The sequence below is a fragment of the Tiliqua scincoides genome, chromosome 4 (genome assembly GCF_035046505.1).
Source record: "Tiliqua scincoides isolate rTilSci1 chromosome 4, rTilSci1.hap2, whole genome shotgun sequence".
Lineage (NCBI taxonomy): Eukaryota > Metazoa > Chordata > Lepidosauria > Squamata > Scincidae > Tiliqua > Tiliqua scincoides.
Genome location: NC_089824.1, coordinates 116,739,475 through 116,759,857, shown reverse-complemented (window position 1 = coordinate 116,759,857; position 20,383 = coordinate 116,739,475). Strand labels below are relative to the sequence as shown.

The following is a 20,383-nucleotide window of genomic DNA, read 5'->3' as shown; positions in this document are numbered from 1 at the left end:
GAATGATTCAAAAAATCTGATACACCTCAGATTCTAAATGTACATTACCCAACCTATCCAATTTGGATAACTAAAACCACACCAAGCAGCATTACTGTGTTTTAATCAGGTTGATCTAAGAGTCAACACCTATCATTTGAACTTTAATAGATCCTATACAATGCCTGCATCTTGAAGATATAGAGAGAATGAGGCTAGCACAGTGGCTGCAACAGATCTGCAAGCCAGAAAGTACCTAGTTTAAGTCTCAGTTGTCTTAGATTCACTTACACTAGACTGGCAGCTATTTTTTCAGCCCCAACCCCCACTCATAGTATCTGCAGCTACTATTGACTCATCTTATATGGTTGCTGGAAAGATTACCAAGGTAGTGCATGTAAAAGCTCTATGTAGTGATACATAAATATTAAGTAGCATTATCCATCAATTATACTTTTCTATGATAATGTATGTATCATGTATGTTACATATGTGTAACATGTATTCTATACAGTTCCTTCTTAAATAGCAGCTGAATGAATGAAAAGAATCAAGTATGGGCTCTACTAGGATCAGAGGTCTAAGCTGCTAAAGGGAGCATGGCTGGCATAGAAACCAATGGGACTGTGGCAACAGGACACATCAATGTGAGAGATAAAATGGAGAAGTGGAATGGGGTTTTTCCTAGTGGTTTCAGGAACAAAATGGAGACAAACCATAGAATAAACAAGATGAGCTAGACCTGTTGCAATGGGAAGTAAGTACAGTCTAGTAGGCATTACTGAAACCTGGTAGGATGAGATGCACGAACAGAATGAAGTAACTTATTCAAGAGGAAGGACAGGGAGTAGAGTTAAGTGTTAAGAAAATCTATACCAACAAAGAAATCCACAAAGAGAGAAAGCCCAGATGAAAGTATTTGGCTAAAAAAACAACACGGAAGGAAGTGATGGTGAAATAACTGTGAGATAGAGGAAGACTTGGACAATGACTTTCTGTAGCAAATGGCCATATTTTTTTAAAAAAAGACAAATGAGGGTCTTCAAACTACAGGGACATCTGCTGGGAAAGGTACTGTATCAAGAGTGAGTGATTCAAGATTCTTAATGTGTCTCACTTACAATTTTATGTTCTAGAAGGTAGAATGGGGAAGCTGGGGACCAGCTATCTTAGACCTCATCCTTAGTAATGGAGAGGATGTGTTGAGGTAGTGAAGGGGCTGGGAACCTTAGAAGTGAGTGACCATGCTCTCTTGGGATTCACAGTATGGAGATGGGGAAAAATCTGAATGGAGTTGGATGAGCACCCTAGACTTTAGGAAAGTGGAAAGATATGGGAAATACTGGGCAAAATTCTGTGGGTATAAATGCTTAAGTAGAAAGGTGCTCAGGATGGACGGGGATTTCTGAAAAGGGAGGTACTGAAAGTGCAATCTCAAACAACCCCACTTATAAAGAATAGGGATGGGTAACTGAAGAAACCAGACTGGCTCCACAGAGAGCTTTCTGAGGATCTGGTTCATAAAAAAGGATATATACATGAAGTGGAAGGAGAGGAAATGGACAAAGATGTTTACAAGCATCATATCTGCTAAATAAGAACATAAGAACAGCCCCACTGGATCAGGCCATAGGCCCATCTAGTCCAGCTTCCTGTATCTCACAGCGGCCCACCAAATGCCCCAGGGAGCACACCAGATAACAAGAGACCTCATCCTGGTGCCCTCCCCTACATCTGGCATTCTGACTTAACCCATTCCTAAAACCAGGAGGTTGCGCATACACATCATGGCTTGTACCCCATAATGGATTTTTCCTCCAGAAACTCGTCCAATCCCCTTTTAAAGGCATCTAGGCTAGACGCCAGCACCACATCCTGTGGCAAGGAGTTCCACAGACCGACCACACGCTGGGTAAAGCAATATTTTCTTTTGTCTGTCCTAACCCGCCCAACACTCAATTTTAGTGGATGTCCCCTGGTTCTGGTATTATGTGAGAGTGTAAAGAGCATCTCCCTATCCACTCTGTCCATCCCCTGCATAATTTTGTATGTCTCAATCATGTCCCCCCTCAAGCGTCTCTTTTCTAGGCTGAAGAGGCCCAAACGCCGTAGCCTTTCCTCATAAGGAAGGTGCCCCAGCCCCGTAATCATCTTAGTCGCTCTCTTTTGCACCTTTTCCATTTCCACTATGTCTTTTTTGAGATGCGGCGACCAGAACTGGACACAATACTCCAGGTGTGGCCTTACCATTGATTTGTACAACGGCATTATAATACTAACCGTTTTGTTCTCAACACCCTTCCTAATGATCCCAAGCATAGAATTGGCCTTCTTCACTGCCGCCGCACATTGGGTCGACACTTTCATCGACCTTTCCACCACCACCCCAAGATCTCTCTCCTGATCTGTCACAGACAGCTCAGAACCCATCAGCCTATATCTAAAGTTTTGATTTTTTGCCCCAATGTGCATGACTTTACACTTACTGACATTGAAGCGCATCTGCCATTTTGCTGCCCATTCTGCCAGTCTGGAGAGATCCTTCTGGAGCTCCTCACAATCACTTCTGGTCTTTACCACTCGGAAAAGTTTGGTGTCGTCTGCAAACTTAGCCACTTCACTGCTCAACCCTGTCTCCAGGTCATTTATGAAGAGGTTGAAAAGCATCGGTCCCAGGACAGATCCTTGGGGCACACCGCTTTTCACCTGTCTCCATTGTGAAAATTGCCCATTGACACCCACTCTCTGCTTCCTGGCCTCCAACCAGTTCTCAATCCATGAGAGGACCTGTCCTCTAATTCCCTGACTGTGGAGTTTTTTCAGTAGCCTTTGGTGAGGGACCGTGTCAAACACCTTCTGAAAGTCCAGATATATAATGTCCACGGGTTCTCCCGCATCCACATGCCTGTTGACCTTTTCAAAGAATTCTATAAGGTTTGTGAGGCAAGACTTACCCTTACAGAAGCCATGCTGACTCTCCCTCAGCAAGGCCTGTTCGTCTATGTGTTTTGAGATCCTATCTTTGATGAGGCATTCCACCATCTTACCCGGTATGGATGTTAGGCTGACCGGCCTATAGTTTCCCGGGTCCCCCCTCTTTCCCTTTTTAAAAATAGGCGTGACATTTGCTATCCTCCAATCTACTGGCACCATGGCCGTTTTGAGGGACAAGTTGCATACCTTAGTCAAGAGATCTGCAACTTCATTCTTCAATTCCTTAATAACCCTTGGGTGTATGCCATCAGGGCCCGGTGACTTATTGATCTTTAATTTATCAATGAGGTCTGAAACATCTTCTCTTTTAACCTCTATCTGACTTAACTCCTCGGTTAGGAGGGGCCGTTCGGGCAGCGGTATCTGCCCGAGGTCTTCTGCCGTGAAGACAGATGCAAAGAACTCATTTAATTTCTCTGCCATCTCTAAGTCTCCTTTTATCTCCCCTTTCCCTCCCTCACCATCCAGAGGGCCAACCGCTTCTCTGGCGGGTTTCCTGCTTCTAACATATTTGAAGAAGCTTTTATTATTCCCCTTAATGTTGCTGGCCATGCGTTCCTCATAGTCTCGCTTGGCCTCCCCTATCACCTTCTTACATTTCTTTTGCCACAGTTTATGTTCCTTTTTATTCTCTTCATTAGGGCAAGACTTCCATTTACGGAAGGAAGCTTCCTTGCCCTTCACAGCCTCTCTAACTTGGCTGGTTAGCCATGCGGGCACCCTCCTGGATTTAGTGGAACCCTTCTTTCTTTGCGGTATACACCTCTGCTGGGCCTCTATTACTGTTGTTTTAAGCAGCCTCCATGCACTCTGGAGAGACTGGACTCTTTTTACCCTCCCTTTCAACCTCCTTCTAACCAGCCTCCTCATTTAGAATCTTGCCCTAAATGTAGGGCAAGAGTCAGTAGAGCCAACACTCGGAATACACTTAGGTTAGCAAAGGAAGTAAAGAAAAACAAAAAGGGGGTTTACGGTTATACTTGGTGCAGAAGAGTGAGCAAGGAAGCAGTAAGTCTGTTCCTTGGGGAACAGCGCAAACCTATCTTGCGCTGGAACAGGCAGGCCAGGAGGCCTGCGGTGTATCCAGCACAAGATTGGGTCCAGAAGTGGCTCAGCTGGAGGCAAGCTTAGCCCCTTACCCCGGGTAAGCCACTATGGCCCCAATGGGTCTCCTTGGACTTGCACCACCTCAGGAGGTGACACAAATCCAAGGAGAATGGAGCCGCTTCAATCTGCTCCGTGCAGCTTGGGGAATGGGGTTGAGATCTGGTATAACTGCCGGGTCCGGGTCCCAGCCCCACCTCCCACTCCTTGCCTGCCTGCCCTGGGGACCACCCTCCATCTGCCCTCCCCCGGAACACCTCCCTCCCGCCTCCTCCCTGACCGCCCCAGACCCCTTTGTCAGCTGAACTCCCCCCCCAAGTCAGTGTAGAGACTGAATACAGCCTCCATGAGCCAGCATGTCCCTGTGCTGGTCTGGCCGGCTCCTGAGGAGGCGCAAACGTACTTTATAGCATATTTGTGACCTCCCCTGGGCTGGCACAAGCCTAGGGTGCTGTTAGGATTGCACCTGAAAAGTTAGTGGAACACCAACAGGTGATGGAGAGAAGGTGAAGCTATTCAATTTCTACTTAGCGTTTGTCTTCTCTTGCAAATGAGACTTTTCAACTTTCTAAGAATAAAACAAAGGCAAGAGTGAAGTAAATATGGTCTAAAGGTAAGCAAGGATGTGGTTCGGGATCATTTAGTTGCTCTAAATGACTTCAGGTTTGCAGGGCTGGGTGAGCTGCATCATGTAGACTCCTTCCAACGCTATTATTCTATGATACTGAAGGTCACAAAATACAAAAAGAGAAAGAAAACAAGGCCATTTCACACATTAAGTGGACGCAAACCTGGGTTGTCAAAAAACATATATTCAAAAAGGGCTATAGCTAATCACAGCTGCTTGACTAATGAAGCTGTATAATAAACATTTACAAAATATTTTTTATTAGACTAACATTTTAGTTCCATTAATATTTTATAGGTGTACACCTGAAAACCTAATGTGGAAACTGACCCACAGAAGTGCTCAAGAATTTTTTGTCACATAAGAAAGCTGGTGGAAACTTTCTTTCATCTTTGGAATCTGTAGATCAGTTTGGAAACAAAACCCTTAAAAATGTATGTATAGTTCACTGAAAGGATTCTGCCAAATAAGATTTCAGAAACACATTTCAGAAACTTTGTGAATGTTAACTTTTACCAGATTTTAAGATTTTTAGGAAGACTGGCAGAAAATAGCAGAAATGCTTGTGCTATGAGGGATTGACTTTTTACAGCTATGGCATTGAAAGGTCAGCTAGTAATTGATAGCACTGAGGGCAACATGAAAGTACTCATTTGACTTGGAACTTCCTGGTAAGTGTTGGGCTTTTAACCGCTTACTCTGGGCTTCTTCAAATCTGAATTACCATTGGAAAGTTATCAACCTCTACTGGAGCATATACAAGCCACTCTCATCCTACAATACATGAAAAACGTATTATGCTGCAAGAGGCCAACACTTGACATCCATTCAGCAATCACCCAAGTATTAGGCTAACTTACTTCTCTCACTGTAAGTCCCACGAATCTTGATAGCTGTTAAATTATGAAGTAGCTTCTGGAACTCAAATGGGGAGAGAGAAGGCCTCCAAGGGTAATCTGTTGCTTCGTGGAGCCTACAGGGAAGAAGCAAGTAACACATTTAAACCTCTAAAGAATGCCCATATGCAACAGACATGCTCCTTCTACAGAACAGCTCATGGAAGCATGCAATGTCACTATGTTGGGGCACCTGTCTCCCCGATCCCCAGTGAAGGAGGGGGTGGGATTGAGCTTGCCCTATAGCTTCTTCTCCCTTTAGCCAAGCTAAAAGGCTTCAATCACCCTTCAGTTAGTGTTCTGTCTCCTGGTGCTCGAGTCCCAACCATTCTTTAATGGGAGTGCACTCACTGCAGCCTGTTCATTAGAGTCATAAGCTTATTGGACATGCCTTCTCAAAAGACTACCCAAGTTACCCCAAACTGGAAGTGACACAAGAATTGGCAAGCTGCCCACTATCCTTCCATTATCCCTGCAACCGCACTACGGTTTAATAGAATCCTAGAGTTGGAAGGGGCCTAATAGGTCATCTAGTCCAACTCCCTGCCTTAGGCAGGAAATTCTCTTAGAGCATCTCCAACAGGTGCTTGTCAAGCCTCTGCTTGAATATCTCTAGTGAGGGAGAGTCCACCACCTCTCTCGGCAATCTGTTCTACTGCTAAAGCACCCTTACCGTCAGGAATTTTTTCCTGATGACTAAATATCTGTTAGCCTGAAAGTGCATTGTAAAATGTTTACATGTCAGGATATGAACTGAAGGAAAATTACAAATAACCATGTTAAAGATAAGAAGGCCTAGATCTGGTCACTGTCTAAATGGACAGCTACTAGGAACCCAACATAGCCATCTGGAGTTATAATGAAAGAAAAAAGGATATAAATGCAATTTTAAAAAGTTAAGTCATTTTAATAAAATAAATAAAACCATCTCCCTGACTTTTCAACTGTCAGTGATTCCACCTGAAGCTGATGAAGAACAACATTTATATAAGAGTAACACAAGTGGGGCTTTGGTATCCACGGGGGATCTGTTCTCGGACTTCCTGTGGATACCAAAAACCATGAATAAGCAAATCCGACGGTGACTGGAGTTCTGCTCTGCTCACCTTCAGAGAATTTTCTGAAATGGCCTCCTAGACCTCAGAATGCCTTAAAAGGCATAAAAACGTCACTTCCAGTTTCTCAAGGGAAACCACAAATGACTTTTTCGCCTGAAACGGCCATTATCAAGCTGCAGAGGCTGCAGGTGGTCGCCTTCGAAGAGTTCAGGTTGGGCCAAGTCTGGCCCAATGTGGGTCCAGGGGACCCATGTTAAACCATATCCACAGAAAGAAAACCAATGGATACCTAGGCCTCACGTGAATACCTTCCCCCCCCCCCAATACTGCTAGTCAGAGCTTATTCAGTTGAAAAATTAATATGTTAGGATGCAATCATGACCTGAAGTCATGGTAGTAATGGGGGACTACCAACTACTGGGACATATGTTGGGAAAGGTACTGTACCAAGAATGAATGATTACTGATGTTCCATGCTTACAATTTAAGAGTTGTTGAATTTAATGGGGTTTACTTTTGAGTGGGAATGCATAGGATTGTGCTCTTAATGAAATAAAAATAGACTTGAATTGTACATTCAGGACAGGACTATTTGCATTTCCATTCTGATTCTACTTCATAGCAATGTTGTGATGATGGAGGAGGAACAAAGCCAAAGGAGTCCACTGGGCAGCAGTGTTAGGTGAAAGGGACCACACAGGTGGGAATGCCTCTTTTAAGATGCAACATGCTACCCTCTCTCGACTCCATACTACAATTCCCTGTCCTCATTGTGAGAACATGTACCACTCCTGGAAATGAATTGTATATGTTTAGGAAATACTGTATAAGCCAATTTTTGAAAAATGCCATTTCCATGCCTATTGCTTTTAAGATGTTGCTTTTAACTGCCAAACCTTCTTTAGGCAACACTAGAATTCCAACTGCAAGGAAGTACCATTTCTTAGATTCTGCTTAGAGCTGTTTACTTTTCCTTCAACCTATCATGAACTTCTTCTGGTCACAAAACACACACCCACCTGCAGACACTCCCTTACCTGAAGGAATATTTCAGTGTGTTCTCACTGGGATAGGCATTGCCTTGAGCAATCAGAGGTACAGATACTCTCAGTCCAGCACCTTCAAGGATGATGTCTTCAGCAGAAAGCCGTGTGTCCCGCCTATCGACCCGAAAGGAGAAGGTAAGATTTTGGCCATAACTCAGGACTTGATTTCCAAGGAATTTTCCTAAAAGGAACACAACCAAATCCATGTAAATGGAAAATACAGTAATAATAGCAATGATTCTTAATAGGAATATTTATATACCGCTTTTCAACAGGAATAGTTCACAAAGTAGTTTATATAGTAAAATAAATCAATAAATGGTTCCATGCATGAAACCACCTGCCATTCCTATTTTATACCTGGAGCAATAAAGTAGATGGGAAAAGGTGTGTCTGAGATCACTGATATGTCTTGGGTCTCTGTAGCCCATTGAATGGAGATTTCAGAACCATCCCGCTGTTCTGCACGCCAATCTTCCTCTCCTGAATGACACAAAAATAAACACATTATTAATTATTATTATTATTATTATTATTATTATTATTATTATTATTATTATTATTATTATACCGCTTTTCAACTGAAAGTTCACAAAGCGGTTTACAGAGAAAAATCAAATAACTAAATGGCTCCCTGTCCCAAAAGGGCTCGCAATCTAAAAAAATTATGAGGTAAAGGTGAAGTAGCCGGCATTCCCACGAACTGTAAAGAAAATACCAATTACCTGTTTATGTACCTGCACATTAATCTACCTTGCAAGGTCTATTATATCTGAGAGAGGCATGGACCTAAATAGATGCCAGGGAACAGATTCTGAAAAAATGATGTGGCCTAATCTGTTTCAGAGGATGGCAAAAGGCCAAACTAGATGCTGCAGCGGCAGCCACGTTTGGTCATGGATCACATTGTCTGCCCCCATTATATATAAAGTACAAATGAGGTTTGGTCTAATTTTTAAAACTAAAAGGTGTGGGTGAAAAGAGTTGAACCTTCCTGATTAGGCCAACTATTCGGGAGTTAGCCTGATGAGTCCCTGGAAGGGGATGAGATTTGAATGAAAAAAGGATGAGGGTGGAACAGTGCCTCTACTCCACACTGCATCACATCAGAAAGATGACACTGTTGTGAAGGTTACAGGTACACAAAAGGAGCAGCAACAATTAAGCCAGATATAGCCAATTTCTGCATTCCCAGAAGCCACCCAAACGGTTCAGGGGCCTGAATTATCTAAATCTGACAGGTGGTCAGCTCTACAAAAAAACTGGTACTACCTAGAGATAGAATGAAGAAATTTTGTTATCACAGCTTGGTTAGAACTGGCACCTGTTGAGTTAGTGAAGGCAAGACATAGAAAGATTCAACCCACAGGCTGGCCAAACCTAATCCATTAAGAAATCTAAGCTGAAAGTAACAAAAAAAAAAAATCACATAATTCTACCTATTTAATTGAAAGGTTAGATAAGTACAGCTTTTTTTTAAACACAGCTTAAGGTGCATAAAAGATTTATAACCCTAATTCTGATGTTGTCAAACTGGGGCATCATGATGCTTTAGCCTGAGAGCCTCAGACTCTGGCCCCTTAAGGGGCGGGTGAACAGGGTAGGCAATGATACAATCCCCAGGATTGTGTTGCAAGCAGGAGAATTTCTTTTACTCACAGGGGGCTGCTGCAAGGTCCAGAAGTGGTTTGCGATCGCTTTTCCTCAGTATTCTAAGACTTGGAGAGCCCTATGGAGGCCTGCAAAGGGCTTCCCACAACTCCTGGACCTTGCAGCAGCCCCCTCTGAGTAAAAGAAAGCCCCTTTGCCCCCCTCAGTGACATGATCCTGGTGATCCCAGTGCCTACATCCCCCCACCATGCTTACTTCAGGAGTTTTACTCTCGAGAAGTTTGATAATCTCTCTAATTGCTTAGCAAATTAAATATATTGGGAGTGAGCACCACAAGACTAATTGGCTGCAAGTCTTATGCTGTTTTTTTTTGCCATTTTGACTGCATCACTTGATTTGTATTTCTAGAGCATAAAGGACATTGCATCATAGTACAACTGGAATGCAGCAACATTCTTAAATGAAGTGCTGATAAATTTAAGCCAAATGGTATGAAAGAAGTCTGGTTCAAGTTCTACTCAACTTACCAATCTGGAAGCTGGAAGTAATTCTGTAGATACTGTAGCCATTGGCATTGGTACAGACAGATGAGTGTCCAAAACAGAAGCAAGGAGTACATCCTCTTGGATTGGCTGGGTCCAGATTAAAAAAGCCAGGTTTGCACCTAAAATAAAATCACTAAACATTTGCAATCCACTTACTCCACATCTGAATTTGCATCAATATGCACATTTTTTAGGAAAGTTTCCTTAAACTGGGTCACAACTCCCCCCCACACCCCATATATGATTAGTGTGACCAAGTTTCACACCAGAACTAAGTTGCACTTTTCTCTATGTTAAGTAACTTCATGCATTCTTCTGATCTGACATTGATCAGAGAGAAAGGTTGCCCTTTTCTGTGGTGTAGTGGTTAACATAGTGAACTTTAGCCAGGAAAGCCTGGGCTCAAATTTCCATGTAGAGTGGTCCTACACTTTATAGCACAATTGTGTTTGCCGTTAATGCTGTAATAGGTTGGACAGCTACATCTGTATACATTTACACATACAGGTGTATGTAAAGATGTGTCTCATAAATTCACATTATTAATCAGCTATGTTAAATACTAGTATTGCCCCACTAACAGTCACATTGTCTAGGATGTACATCTTCCTCAGAAAAACAGTTTATGAAGATCCAGGGTTTGGGGCTGATCATCCCATCAGGATGAATGGAGGGACAAAGCTGAAATGATCATAGCCCCATTCATAAACCATGTCAGGGAACAGTTGTCTGATTGGTGCCAGGGGAGACAAGTCACCGAGAATAGCTGGACAGGTCCCTCTTGCCTGGACAAGTCCCTCATGAAAGACAGACAGGTCCCTCACGAGAATATGTGCAACTTGCTGCATGTTCTTTAAAGTGAAGTGGGGTGTGAGAAGAGGAAGTGGAGGGAGCTGGATGCACAGAGGGCATCAGCTGATGGCACTGCTAGAGAGAGGAGGAGGAAGATATGGCTGTTCAGTAACCCTGTAAAGGCCCTGGGAAGTGGGGAGAAGGGACCTCTACTCTGTAAATACACTAAGGCCTTTTTCTTCACACAATAGCAGATAAAGGTGATAAACCTGTATCTGCACTCTACCATTTCAGAGTTCATGTGAGACCTCACATGATTGAGTGCTCTTCCAATCAAAGAAGTTTCCTGCCTGCAGAAAACTGGCATGCCAGGAACAAGAATTTAGGCTGCAGAGATTTTTTTAGGATGGGAGAACATTCTGTCGTGGGAGCTTCCACCTTACATGATAAAGTCCAGACACAGGGTTACCACAAAAAAACCACATCATCCATGAGAAGCAATCAAAAAGCAGAGTAGATTACCTTGGACAAGCTAATACCTCTCACCCTAAACAACCTTCACAAGAATTTTGTGAGGATAAAATGGGATAACTCCACATATAATGCCCTGAGCTCCGTGAAGCAAGGACAGAATGATAAAAAGATAAATTGCTTACATTCCGTTGTTAATCATAAGACATAACGCAAGACCAAGTTACCTCTCACAGTTGAATCCTTCTGCATTGTCCTTGCAAGTGCAGCGTCCTGTTTCCATATTGCACTCATCTCTGCTGCCCGCAGGATTGCAAGAACACCGCCTAAAGGAGAATAAAGAAGCCTGGGTCAGAACACTGGAGAGAAGGCAGGAAACTCCATTTCAAGATGACGCATTGTCAAGGAAACCGTTACCTGCAACCAGCCTCTGTGAGAGAGTGGAAGCCAGGCTGACACCTATCACACTTATCTCCCATCACACCAGGTTTACAGCTGCACCGTCCATAGTTGTCGCACTGTGTGCTGAGGGAGCCTGTGGAAAGAGACAAGATCACTATTTTAAAACACCACGCAAGCCTTACTGTTCTTCAAAGTGCTATAAAAAGCAAGACCAGAAATGAAGAGTAGAAAGGCCCCCCGAAAGCCTCAGTGTCCACTTCTCCAGAGGTGACTAGAGCTATGCTCCAGTCACCTCTGGAAGGTTCAGGTGGGGCCAAGTCTGGCTCCACACAAGTCCTGGGACCTGCGTGGAGCCAGATTCGCAGATAGAAATTCTGCAAATAAACAAGCTCCACTTGTATTTCCAACTCAAACATTCAAAAAAAATCAGGTCAGTTGCTACATCCATGCTGTAACCATCTATAGTGGTTCTCAAACTTTTAGCACTGGGACCCACTTTTTAGAATGACAATCTGTCAGGGACCTGCCAGAAGTGATGTCATCAAATAGGAAGCGTTTTCCTGAGAATGCAGCAAGCACTGAAACTGCCCATGGCAAGCACTGAAATTGTGCCATTTTTCCTAGATAGGCAGGCTATAAATAAATTAAAATGAATTAGAAACAACTAAAGTAGAACAAATAATAAATAACAGGAGATGAGATGGGGAAGCCAGCTGTGTTCCACCAAGTGAATTCTCTCTGCCTGCAAAAACCTCAACCCCCCCTCCCTCCCTCCCCAAAAAACCATAAGATTTTTCAGCCAAACCCACTGTCCAGTTCAATTTCAAAGTTCTTATATTTAAGTCAGTTCAGTGTGATTTGGAACAAAATCAATTTTAAATACAACTTTTTTTGTTGTTGTTTGGGCTTGATTGAGATTCAAAGTTTTCCTTTAAACAGCACTAAAAACTCAGCGTGATGAAGAAAGGAAATGAAGCTCCACAGGGGTGGGAAGAGGAGTCTGTATAAGACAACAATCCTTTCCAATAAAGCAGTGTTTCCCAAATCTTTTTAGCTGGAACCCACTTTTTAAAATTACACACCATTCGGACCCACCTAGCTTTATAAGATAAAAGAGAAAAATGTCATAAGAACATAAGAACAGCCCCACTGGATCAGGCCATAGGCCCATCTAGTCCAGCTTCCTGTATCTCACAGTGGCCCACCAAATGCCCCAGGAAGCACACCAGATAACAAGAGACCTCATCCTGGTGCCCTCCCTTGCATCTGGCATTCTGACATAACCCATTTCTAAAATCAGGAGGTTGCGCATACACCTCATGGCTTGTACCCCATAATGGATTTTTCCTCCAGAAACTTGTCCAATCCCCTTTTAAAGGCGTCTAGGCTAGACGCCACCACCACATCCTGTGGCAAGGAGTTCCACAGACCGACCACACGCTGAGTAAAGAAATATTTTCTTTTGTCTGTCCTAACCCGCCCAACACTCAATTTTAGTGGATGTCCCCTGGTTCTGGTATTATGTGAGAGTGTAAAGAGCATCTCCCTATCCACTCTGTCCATCCCCTGCATAATTTTGTATGTCTCAATCATGTCCCCCCTCAGGCGTCTCTTTTCTAGGCTGAAGAGGCCCAAACGCCGTAGCCTTTCCTCATAAGGAAAGTGCCCCAGCACCATAATCATCTTAGTCGCTCTCTTTTGCACCTTTTCCATTTCCACTATGTCTTTTTTGAGATGTGACGACCAGAACTGGACATAATACTCCAGGTGTGGCCTTACCATAGATTTGTACAGTTGGCAACCTTCAGTCTCGAAAGACTATGGTATCGCGCTCTGAAAGGTGGTTCTGGAACAGCGTCTAGTGTGGCTGAAAAGGCCGATTCGGGAGTGACAATCCCTTCCACACTGGGAGCAAGTGCAGTCTGTCCTTGGCCTGTCTCCCTAGCTATGGGCCTTCCTTCTTTGCCTCTTAGCCTCAGACTGTTGGCCAAGTGTCTCTTCAAACTGGGAAAGGCCATGTTGCACAGCCTGCCTCCAAGCGGGCTGCTCAGAGGCCAGGGTTTCCCACTTGTTGAGGTCCTTCAGATCCCTCTTGCAGATGTCCCCCCTTGCAGATTTGTACAACGGCATTATAATATTAGCCGTTTTGTTCTCAATACCCTTCCTAATGATCCCAAGCACAGAATTGGCCTTCTTCACTGCCGCCGCACATTGGGTCGACACTTTCATCGACCTGTCCACCACCACCCCAAGATCTCTCTCCTGATCTGTCAACTGACAGCTCAGAACCCATCAGCCTATATCTAGTGTTGATTTTTTGCCCCAATGTGCATGACTTTACACTTACTGACATTGAAGCGCATCTGCCATTTTGCTGCCCATTCTGCCAGTCTGGAGAGATCCTTCTGGAGCTCCTCACAATCACTTCTGGTCTTCACCACTCAGAAAAGTTTGGTGTCGTCTGCAAACTTAGCCACTTCACTGCTCAACCCTTTCTCCAGGTCATTTATGAAGAGGTTGAAAAGCACCTGTCCCAGGACAGATCCTTGGGGCACACCGCTTTTCACCTCTCTCCATTGTGAAAATTGTCCATTGACACCCACTCTCTGCTTCCTGGCCTCCAACCAGTTCTCAATCCATGAGAGGACCTGTCCTCTAATTCCCATCTTAATTAATTAATTAATTAATTAATTAAGTCTTGCCATCTCAAGTGTTTTTACTGTATTACGGTGGGGGCACTGCCTTCTGGAGCACATGTTAAGCTCCACATTCATTGAATTGAGACCATTCTAGTAGCCTTGCACTCCCCTTCACCTGACCTTCCTCAGGAGCCAAGGCACATTTGCTTATTCATGAGTAAACAACTGTTTGCCTTAGTTGCTCTTTAACACATTTGTCAGCTTGGAGGGAGGGACTTCCTTCTTGGGTTTTCTGAGGGACTGTGTTCATCAGATCCGGACCATTTGGGTGGCATTGGATTCCTCTCAGTCTGCCCTTTGCAACTGACTAAAGCACGGTCATCTACTCATGAGTAACACATGGTGTGGCTCAATTTCACTTTCCATAGGGCTCAATGCATTTTACTCATCTGCTATCAGTTTGCCAGTTGCAGCTTCGTAACCCACCAACAATCAGGTTGCGACCCACCAGGTGGGTCATGAGCCACAGTCTGAAAAATTCTGATCTAATAGATTCTACACTTTGCATGCTAAACATATTTAAGTGTAAAGTACTATTATTTAGGCACTATCTTCCTATCTTTCTACTTCACCTCCATTTTGCTACCTTTGTCATTCCATTTTCATTTAAGACTTGGAATTGGTCATTTTCTCCACTCCTCGTTATTTCTGTACCTCAGCCAGCACACAACAGATATGTTGGTATTTTTTTTTGTTTACCTCTACTTAACTGCCTAATATTTGGCATGTCAGTCCCTCAACAGCAAATACATTTTACATTCCAGGAGAAAAAGAAATTTACTGTAATGGTAACATTTGCCAGGAAGCCACCCAGTTGTCTGCCCTAACACTGAACTTCGAAGGGCGTGGGTTTAAGCACAGCATTTTTTTAAAACAAAGAAGCATTCCATCAGCTGAATTCCACCTACAGTCTGAGGTGGTATAGCCCAATCATAGTTTCATTAGTTCAGTGAAGGACAAATGCCACCTAAACAGCAGCACCAGGCTCAAGAATCTCAAACGTTCTCAACTTTGAAGGTGCGAAGGTATCATACATGTTTCCCAAAGGCCAGGGGATGTGTCAATTGCCAGACCTCACCTACAAGCTCATTTCATAACTCCAGAGCTATCTGGATCTAAAAATATGGATCTGTTGCTCACCCAACCATCTAAACTCCCTGTATTGTAGAACACAGACCAGAACTTGATTATTTTAACTTGATGTTTGGGGTTGATTTAAGAAGAGGTGTTCTCTGTAATTGTATAAGTGGCCTAAACTGCTAATCAATGCCGAGCTTTTTTTTTTTTCTGGAGGACCACTTTCGTAAGTGAAAAAGGGGTACTGGGCTACTTCCTTGACCTCACTGTCTAAAATGGCTTATGAGTAAGTTTTATTGCTACAGCTAGACTACCAGATGGAGACTAGGTGGTAACTGTTGGGATGCTGGATACCATCTAAGCGCCTTCAGTTATTAACCCCAATGTTAAAGGCTCTGGAAGTCAAACAGATGACTTAGAAGCAAACTTTCAAGCAAACTCTTGAAACTTTCCGGCAAGGTCTGAATACATTTCTTTTTAGGCAAGCCTTCTGAGCTCTTGGCCTTTTTAACATATTTTAACATCTTTTGAACATCCAGTTCAGACTTGGGGCTTTTACAAAATTGCTACTGTTTCTCTTTTACTCTTTTTAAAGTCTGATTGTTGTGAATTGTTTTCAACATTTTTTAATTCTGTTTTTAAATTTGTTTATGTTTTTTGCATTTTATTTACTGTTGTCAGTCACCTTGGGACCCTTCAGGAAGAAAGGTGGGATACAAATGTAATAAAGCAGGAGGTCTGGTCTAGAGGGTAGAGCCTCCGTTAGCCCGAAGATAACATCAGAAGGTCGCCAGTTCAAGGACGCCAGTTCAAGCAGCTCCCTGAACGGCTGAGAATGGTGAGACCTTGAAGCAGCTGACAAGCCCAGCTGAGTGATTCCACCTCCTCTTGGTGTGAGCAAGAAGCGTCTTGGCTGCCCTCCATGTGAGAGATGGAGCTGCTTGTCAGCCTGCCTGGGAGAACTGGAGGCCAGAAGTGAGACCAAACCAGGAAGATCCATTCTGAAATGTTGTTGGTTCTTGAAAGAGAGAACCTCTATCATTGTAAAAATCTCCTTAAGGGAAAGTCAGAGCAGTAATCCAATGACCAGAAAGGCAGTATATAAATACCGAGTTATTATTATTATAAATAAATAATAATAATGCAAGGCTACCTAGGGCGCCTTCAAATAAGTTATTTAGCTTTTGTAGTATGGAAAGTGTCAGTATTTTAAAAGTAATAATGAGTAACTAAAACCTAATTTTTCATTAAAAATAAGCAAGAGCCTACTTCACCTTTAGGACAGAAAAAGATTCTGACAGAAAAAACCCAAGTGTAAAGAGGATTAAACAAAGCAGAATCATTCAGAAACAAAGCATTTACTATATACAGTCAACGTTCTTCTGCCTACCCTAAAATTATTTAGAAACAATTACTCAGATAAAAATACCATCTTAACTCACACACTTTAAATATACACTGGCTGTCTGTGCATCACGGGATACATTGCAAGGCTTTAATATTCCTCATCAAACTTTCTAAATGTGCCCTTGAATATCTGAGCTACCAACCTTCATTGCTGTGGCCCTACCTGACATTTATACTTGGCAAGGTTTCATCTATCAAAAGGAACAAGGAAAGTTCAGGAATGAAAGAGAAAAGTTAAAGCATAGCAAGCCTTCTGGGTCAAGGGCTTCTAACTGTAAGGAAAACCCTTTGTGAATGCAAAGATAGCACCACAGAGCATTAAAAAAAGGGTCCTGGAACAGCCCTCATATCTTGGAGAAATGCATATTACAGCTTGTCTGGATTTGCCCACCTCACCTGTATATTCTACACAGATCTTATTGCTGGAAACGTATTATTTATTTATACAGGTATTTTGGTCCTCAGATTTCTCCTCAGACTTTAATCCAAGGCGGTTTACATAGGCAGGCTGTTCTAAACCCCCGTAGGGATTTTTACAATTGAATAGTTCTAGTCTTTCATAGAACTCCTCCTTCCAGCTGGATTCTTCCCGGTCTTTCCTCTCTCTGGCCCTTCGCCTCCCACACTCCACTTGACGGCAACTCCTCTCTGCCACCGAGGGTCAGCTCATCAGTATATCAGCGTGTCGTCAGTTCTCCGGTACTTCCAGTAGTTTCAAACTGGCAGCCTCAGATATTCAGGCATACAAGGCGGCAGCTCTACCAACTGAGCCAGACCTCCTGCCAGATGTATTACTGCCTACATTGATGAATGTAACTCTGGGAGCAGATTTAATTTCCACTTCTACTGGGAGAAGGAGAACACTATACTTGTGAACACGGCTGCCGGCTTACCACCTCGACACTGGGTGGTCCAAATCCCACTGCCAAGGTTTCTATAGTAGAATGTGTGCGCACTTCTACACTTTCTCCAAACTCTTCCATGTGTTCTAGCTGTTCATTTTGGTAGTCCTTTCCATAAAGATGTGCTGGGTCCCAAATCACATAAGTTACGATTTTATGTGACCCATATTACAGACCCATGTTAATACCTGACAAAAACTGTACAGGTGGGACCTCTTTATCCATGGATTAGACATCTGTGGATTTGCTTTACTGAGGATGCTGAACCCCCAGATCATCTGCGTATCCCCCGTCCCCCCCAGACACAACCAGAACTTCATTCAATCAAATTTGCAGTTATCAGCACACCTGGGCTTTGAACACGACCGGAACCCTTCTGCACCTTGGAGAGGCCATTTGCAGCTTCTCTGAGACTCAGAATGCTGTCCAGAGTCTTTTTAATGTGACTTCCGTTTGAAGCCCAGATGGGCTGAAAACCATTGGTTTGATTAGCCACAATTTTCGGTATCCGCGGGTGCGGGTGTGTGTGTGTGTGTGTGTGCGGGTGTGTGTGTGTGTGTGTGTGTGTGTGTGTGTGTGTGTGTGTGTGTGTGTGTGTGTGTGTGTGTGTGTGTGAACAGATTCCCAATGCATACAAAGGAACCACCTGTACAGAAATTCATCTCCCCAGCATTTTAAGACACTGATGCTTCTTTAATTACTGGAAACACAGATATTCAGAATTGCTACTACTCACCAATAGGGTTGCAGTTACATGGCTGACATCCCTCCTCACTTCCAATACGGTAGAAGTTCTCCCGACACCTCTCACAGTTAGGTCCAGCAGTATTGCCAAAGCAGCCTGTGCAGTGGCCACCATGGCCCGTAGACCGATACAGCTCAGGATCAAAGTAACACTCCTGTGATCGTCCATTGCAGTTACAGGCTGTGAGAAAGGCACAAACACATGTTCATGTATTTCTTCTCAACATGCATTTCCTTTAAATGCTTCCCATTCTCCAGCCCCTGTAACAATTCCAGAAGCACATATTACAATGTTGTAAGCTAAGACGCTCAATCCAGGTATGCAAAATAATATAAAAAACAAATGGCTGAGGAATTAGAAAGATGAGGGAGGGATGAAGAGATGCCAGAAAGTTAGGCAATAGTTTTTGCCTGCCTGGGAAGAATACAGTAATAGTTTCTGTATGGTAAAGATGGAATCATCTGAAGAAGTAAAAGCTCAATCAATACATTCCTCTTTCAGTGCAGCCTTTAAAAAAAAATACCCAGGCTGTGGTCTCCTTTCTTCTGACAGACAAGGTCACCAACCTATACCACAAGGTGCACAGACACAAGGTGTTAGTGATACTCCTGGTTTGGCACATGAAAGCCTAGGGGCATGGCTATGGCCCAGGGTCCTGGTTCTTCTGGGATTTCCCCCACATTTGTCAGCTGGAACATGGGCTGCATCAAAGAATCCTAGAGTTTACCTCATATGTTCCTTGAGAATATGGCATATAGAACAGAGGGGGCATGGAATGCATTTTGCACAGGAACTCCTCACTGGTGGCTGCAATCAACATGGTGACTTAATTTTTGAAGCCATTTAATCTCCTTTCACTGTGCACTAATGTGCTCTGGGGTATAGTCTGGGAATCCCTGGCTTATTGCCTGGAGAGAGAAAAGACACATCTTCAGAATGCATCCTTTCTTTCTTAGCTTTACATAATAAGTACACTTAAAGTTCACAGCTGTCCATGTGAAGTCACAATTTCAGTTGAAGATCTGACAAACCTGATGCCTGCTGACTCGTTCTACCTTGTATCCTAGATGTAAGCAATTATGTCTGTCTCTGTTAAGGAAAGCAGAAACTTTTTTCTCACAGGATGCAGCCTGCGAAATATAGATTTTTGGGGGGAAATACAGATTTTTATTTTAAAAGTTTCATAATGGTGAGGCGCGTCTCATCATTATCTTCCCCTGTAGTTTGCATTCCAGAGAGCAGTGCAGCTGTGTGGGAGGCTGTGGGAAGGGTAGAAAACCATAGCACAGCTGGAAAAGCAGCCAGGTGGAAAATCTAGTACTGTCAGGTATCCCAGAGTAACACATTTATATACTATCAGCTATCCCAGACCCACCTCTTTGCCCAGATGGTAGCTTTTTCCCAAAGGCTAATTGCTTCCAATTATTAAAAGGAAGTGGTGGCTAAATTTTAGAGAAAGGAACACAGTGTAAGACACTTTCATTCTGGTTCACGCAATCTACAATATATGAGCAGCCTATTGCCTGCCTTGGAGTGGTTTTGCCTTTAGTTTGCAGAATTGGGAAGCTGGCAGCACACCAGCACTGAAGGGGAGGGGCAAGGGTGTATGGACTAAAGAGCCCACATAATACAGCAGTTAGTGTTAAACTATGACTTGAGAGATCTAGAACAGGGGTGTCCAAAGTTTTTGGCAGGAGGGCCACATCATCTCTCTGACACTGTGTCAGGGGAAAAAAGAATTAATTTACATTTAAAATTTGAATAAATTTACATATGTTTACATAAATGACAATATTAAAGATGAACTTATATGAATGAATGAAGGTCTTGCAATAGCTCAAGGCCTATAAAAGGCCTTGCACAAAGCAAGGCTGTCCTTTCCTTTGCTGCTGCTACTGCATCATATACGTGAAACAATAAGCAGTGGATGGAGCCCTCATCCCACAGCTCACGCGAGTGGTCAAACAGTCGCCCTCACACTGAGAGCAGTTGCGTTGGGCCAGTGTGGGCTCCAACAAATCTCCAGA

General features: G+C 43.4%; 1 protein-coding gene across 1 annotated transcript in view; it reads right to left on the bottom strand.

Moving 5' to 3' along the window:
- Nucleotides 1-20,383, bottom strand: part of LAMC1 (laminin subunit gamma 1) — a 148,749-nt gene that overhangs the window by 40,554 nt on the left and 87,812 nt on the right. The window contains exons 5-11 of the mRNA XM_066623498.1: nucleotides 18,348-18,536; nucleotides 11,542-11,659; nucleotides 11,352-11,450; nucleotides 9,844-9,980; nucleotides 8,066-8,188; nucleotides 7,697-7,886; nucleotides 5,566-5,678 (exon numbers count right to left, since the gene is read on the bottom strand). Coding sequence (XP_066479595.1) covers nucleotides 5,566-5,678; nucleotides 7,697-7,886; nucleotides 8,066-8,188; nucleotides 9,844-9,980; nucleotides 11,352-11,450; nucleotides 11,542-11,659; nucleotides 18,348-18,536 — 969 coding nt within the window. The remainder of the gene's footprint in view (nucleotides 1-5,565; nucleotides 5,679-7,696; nucleotides 7,887-8,065; nucleotides 8,189-9,843; nucleotides 9,981-11,351; nucleotides 11,451-11,541; nucleotides 11,660-18,347; nucleotides 18,537-20,383) is intronic.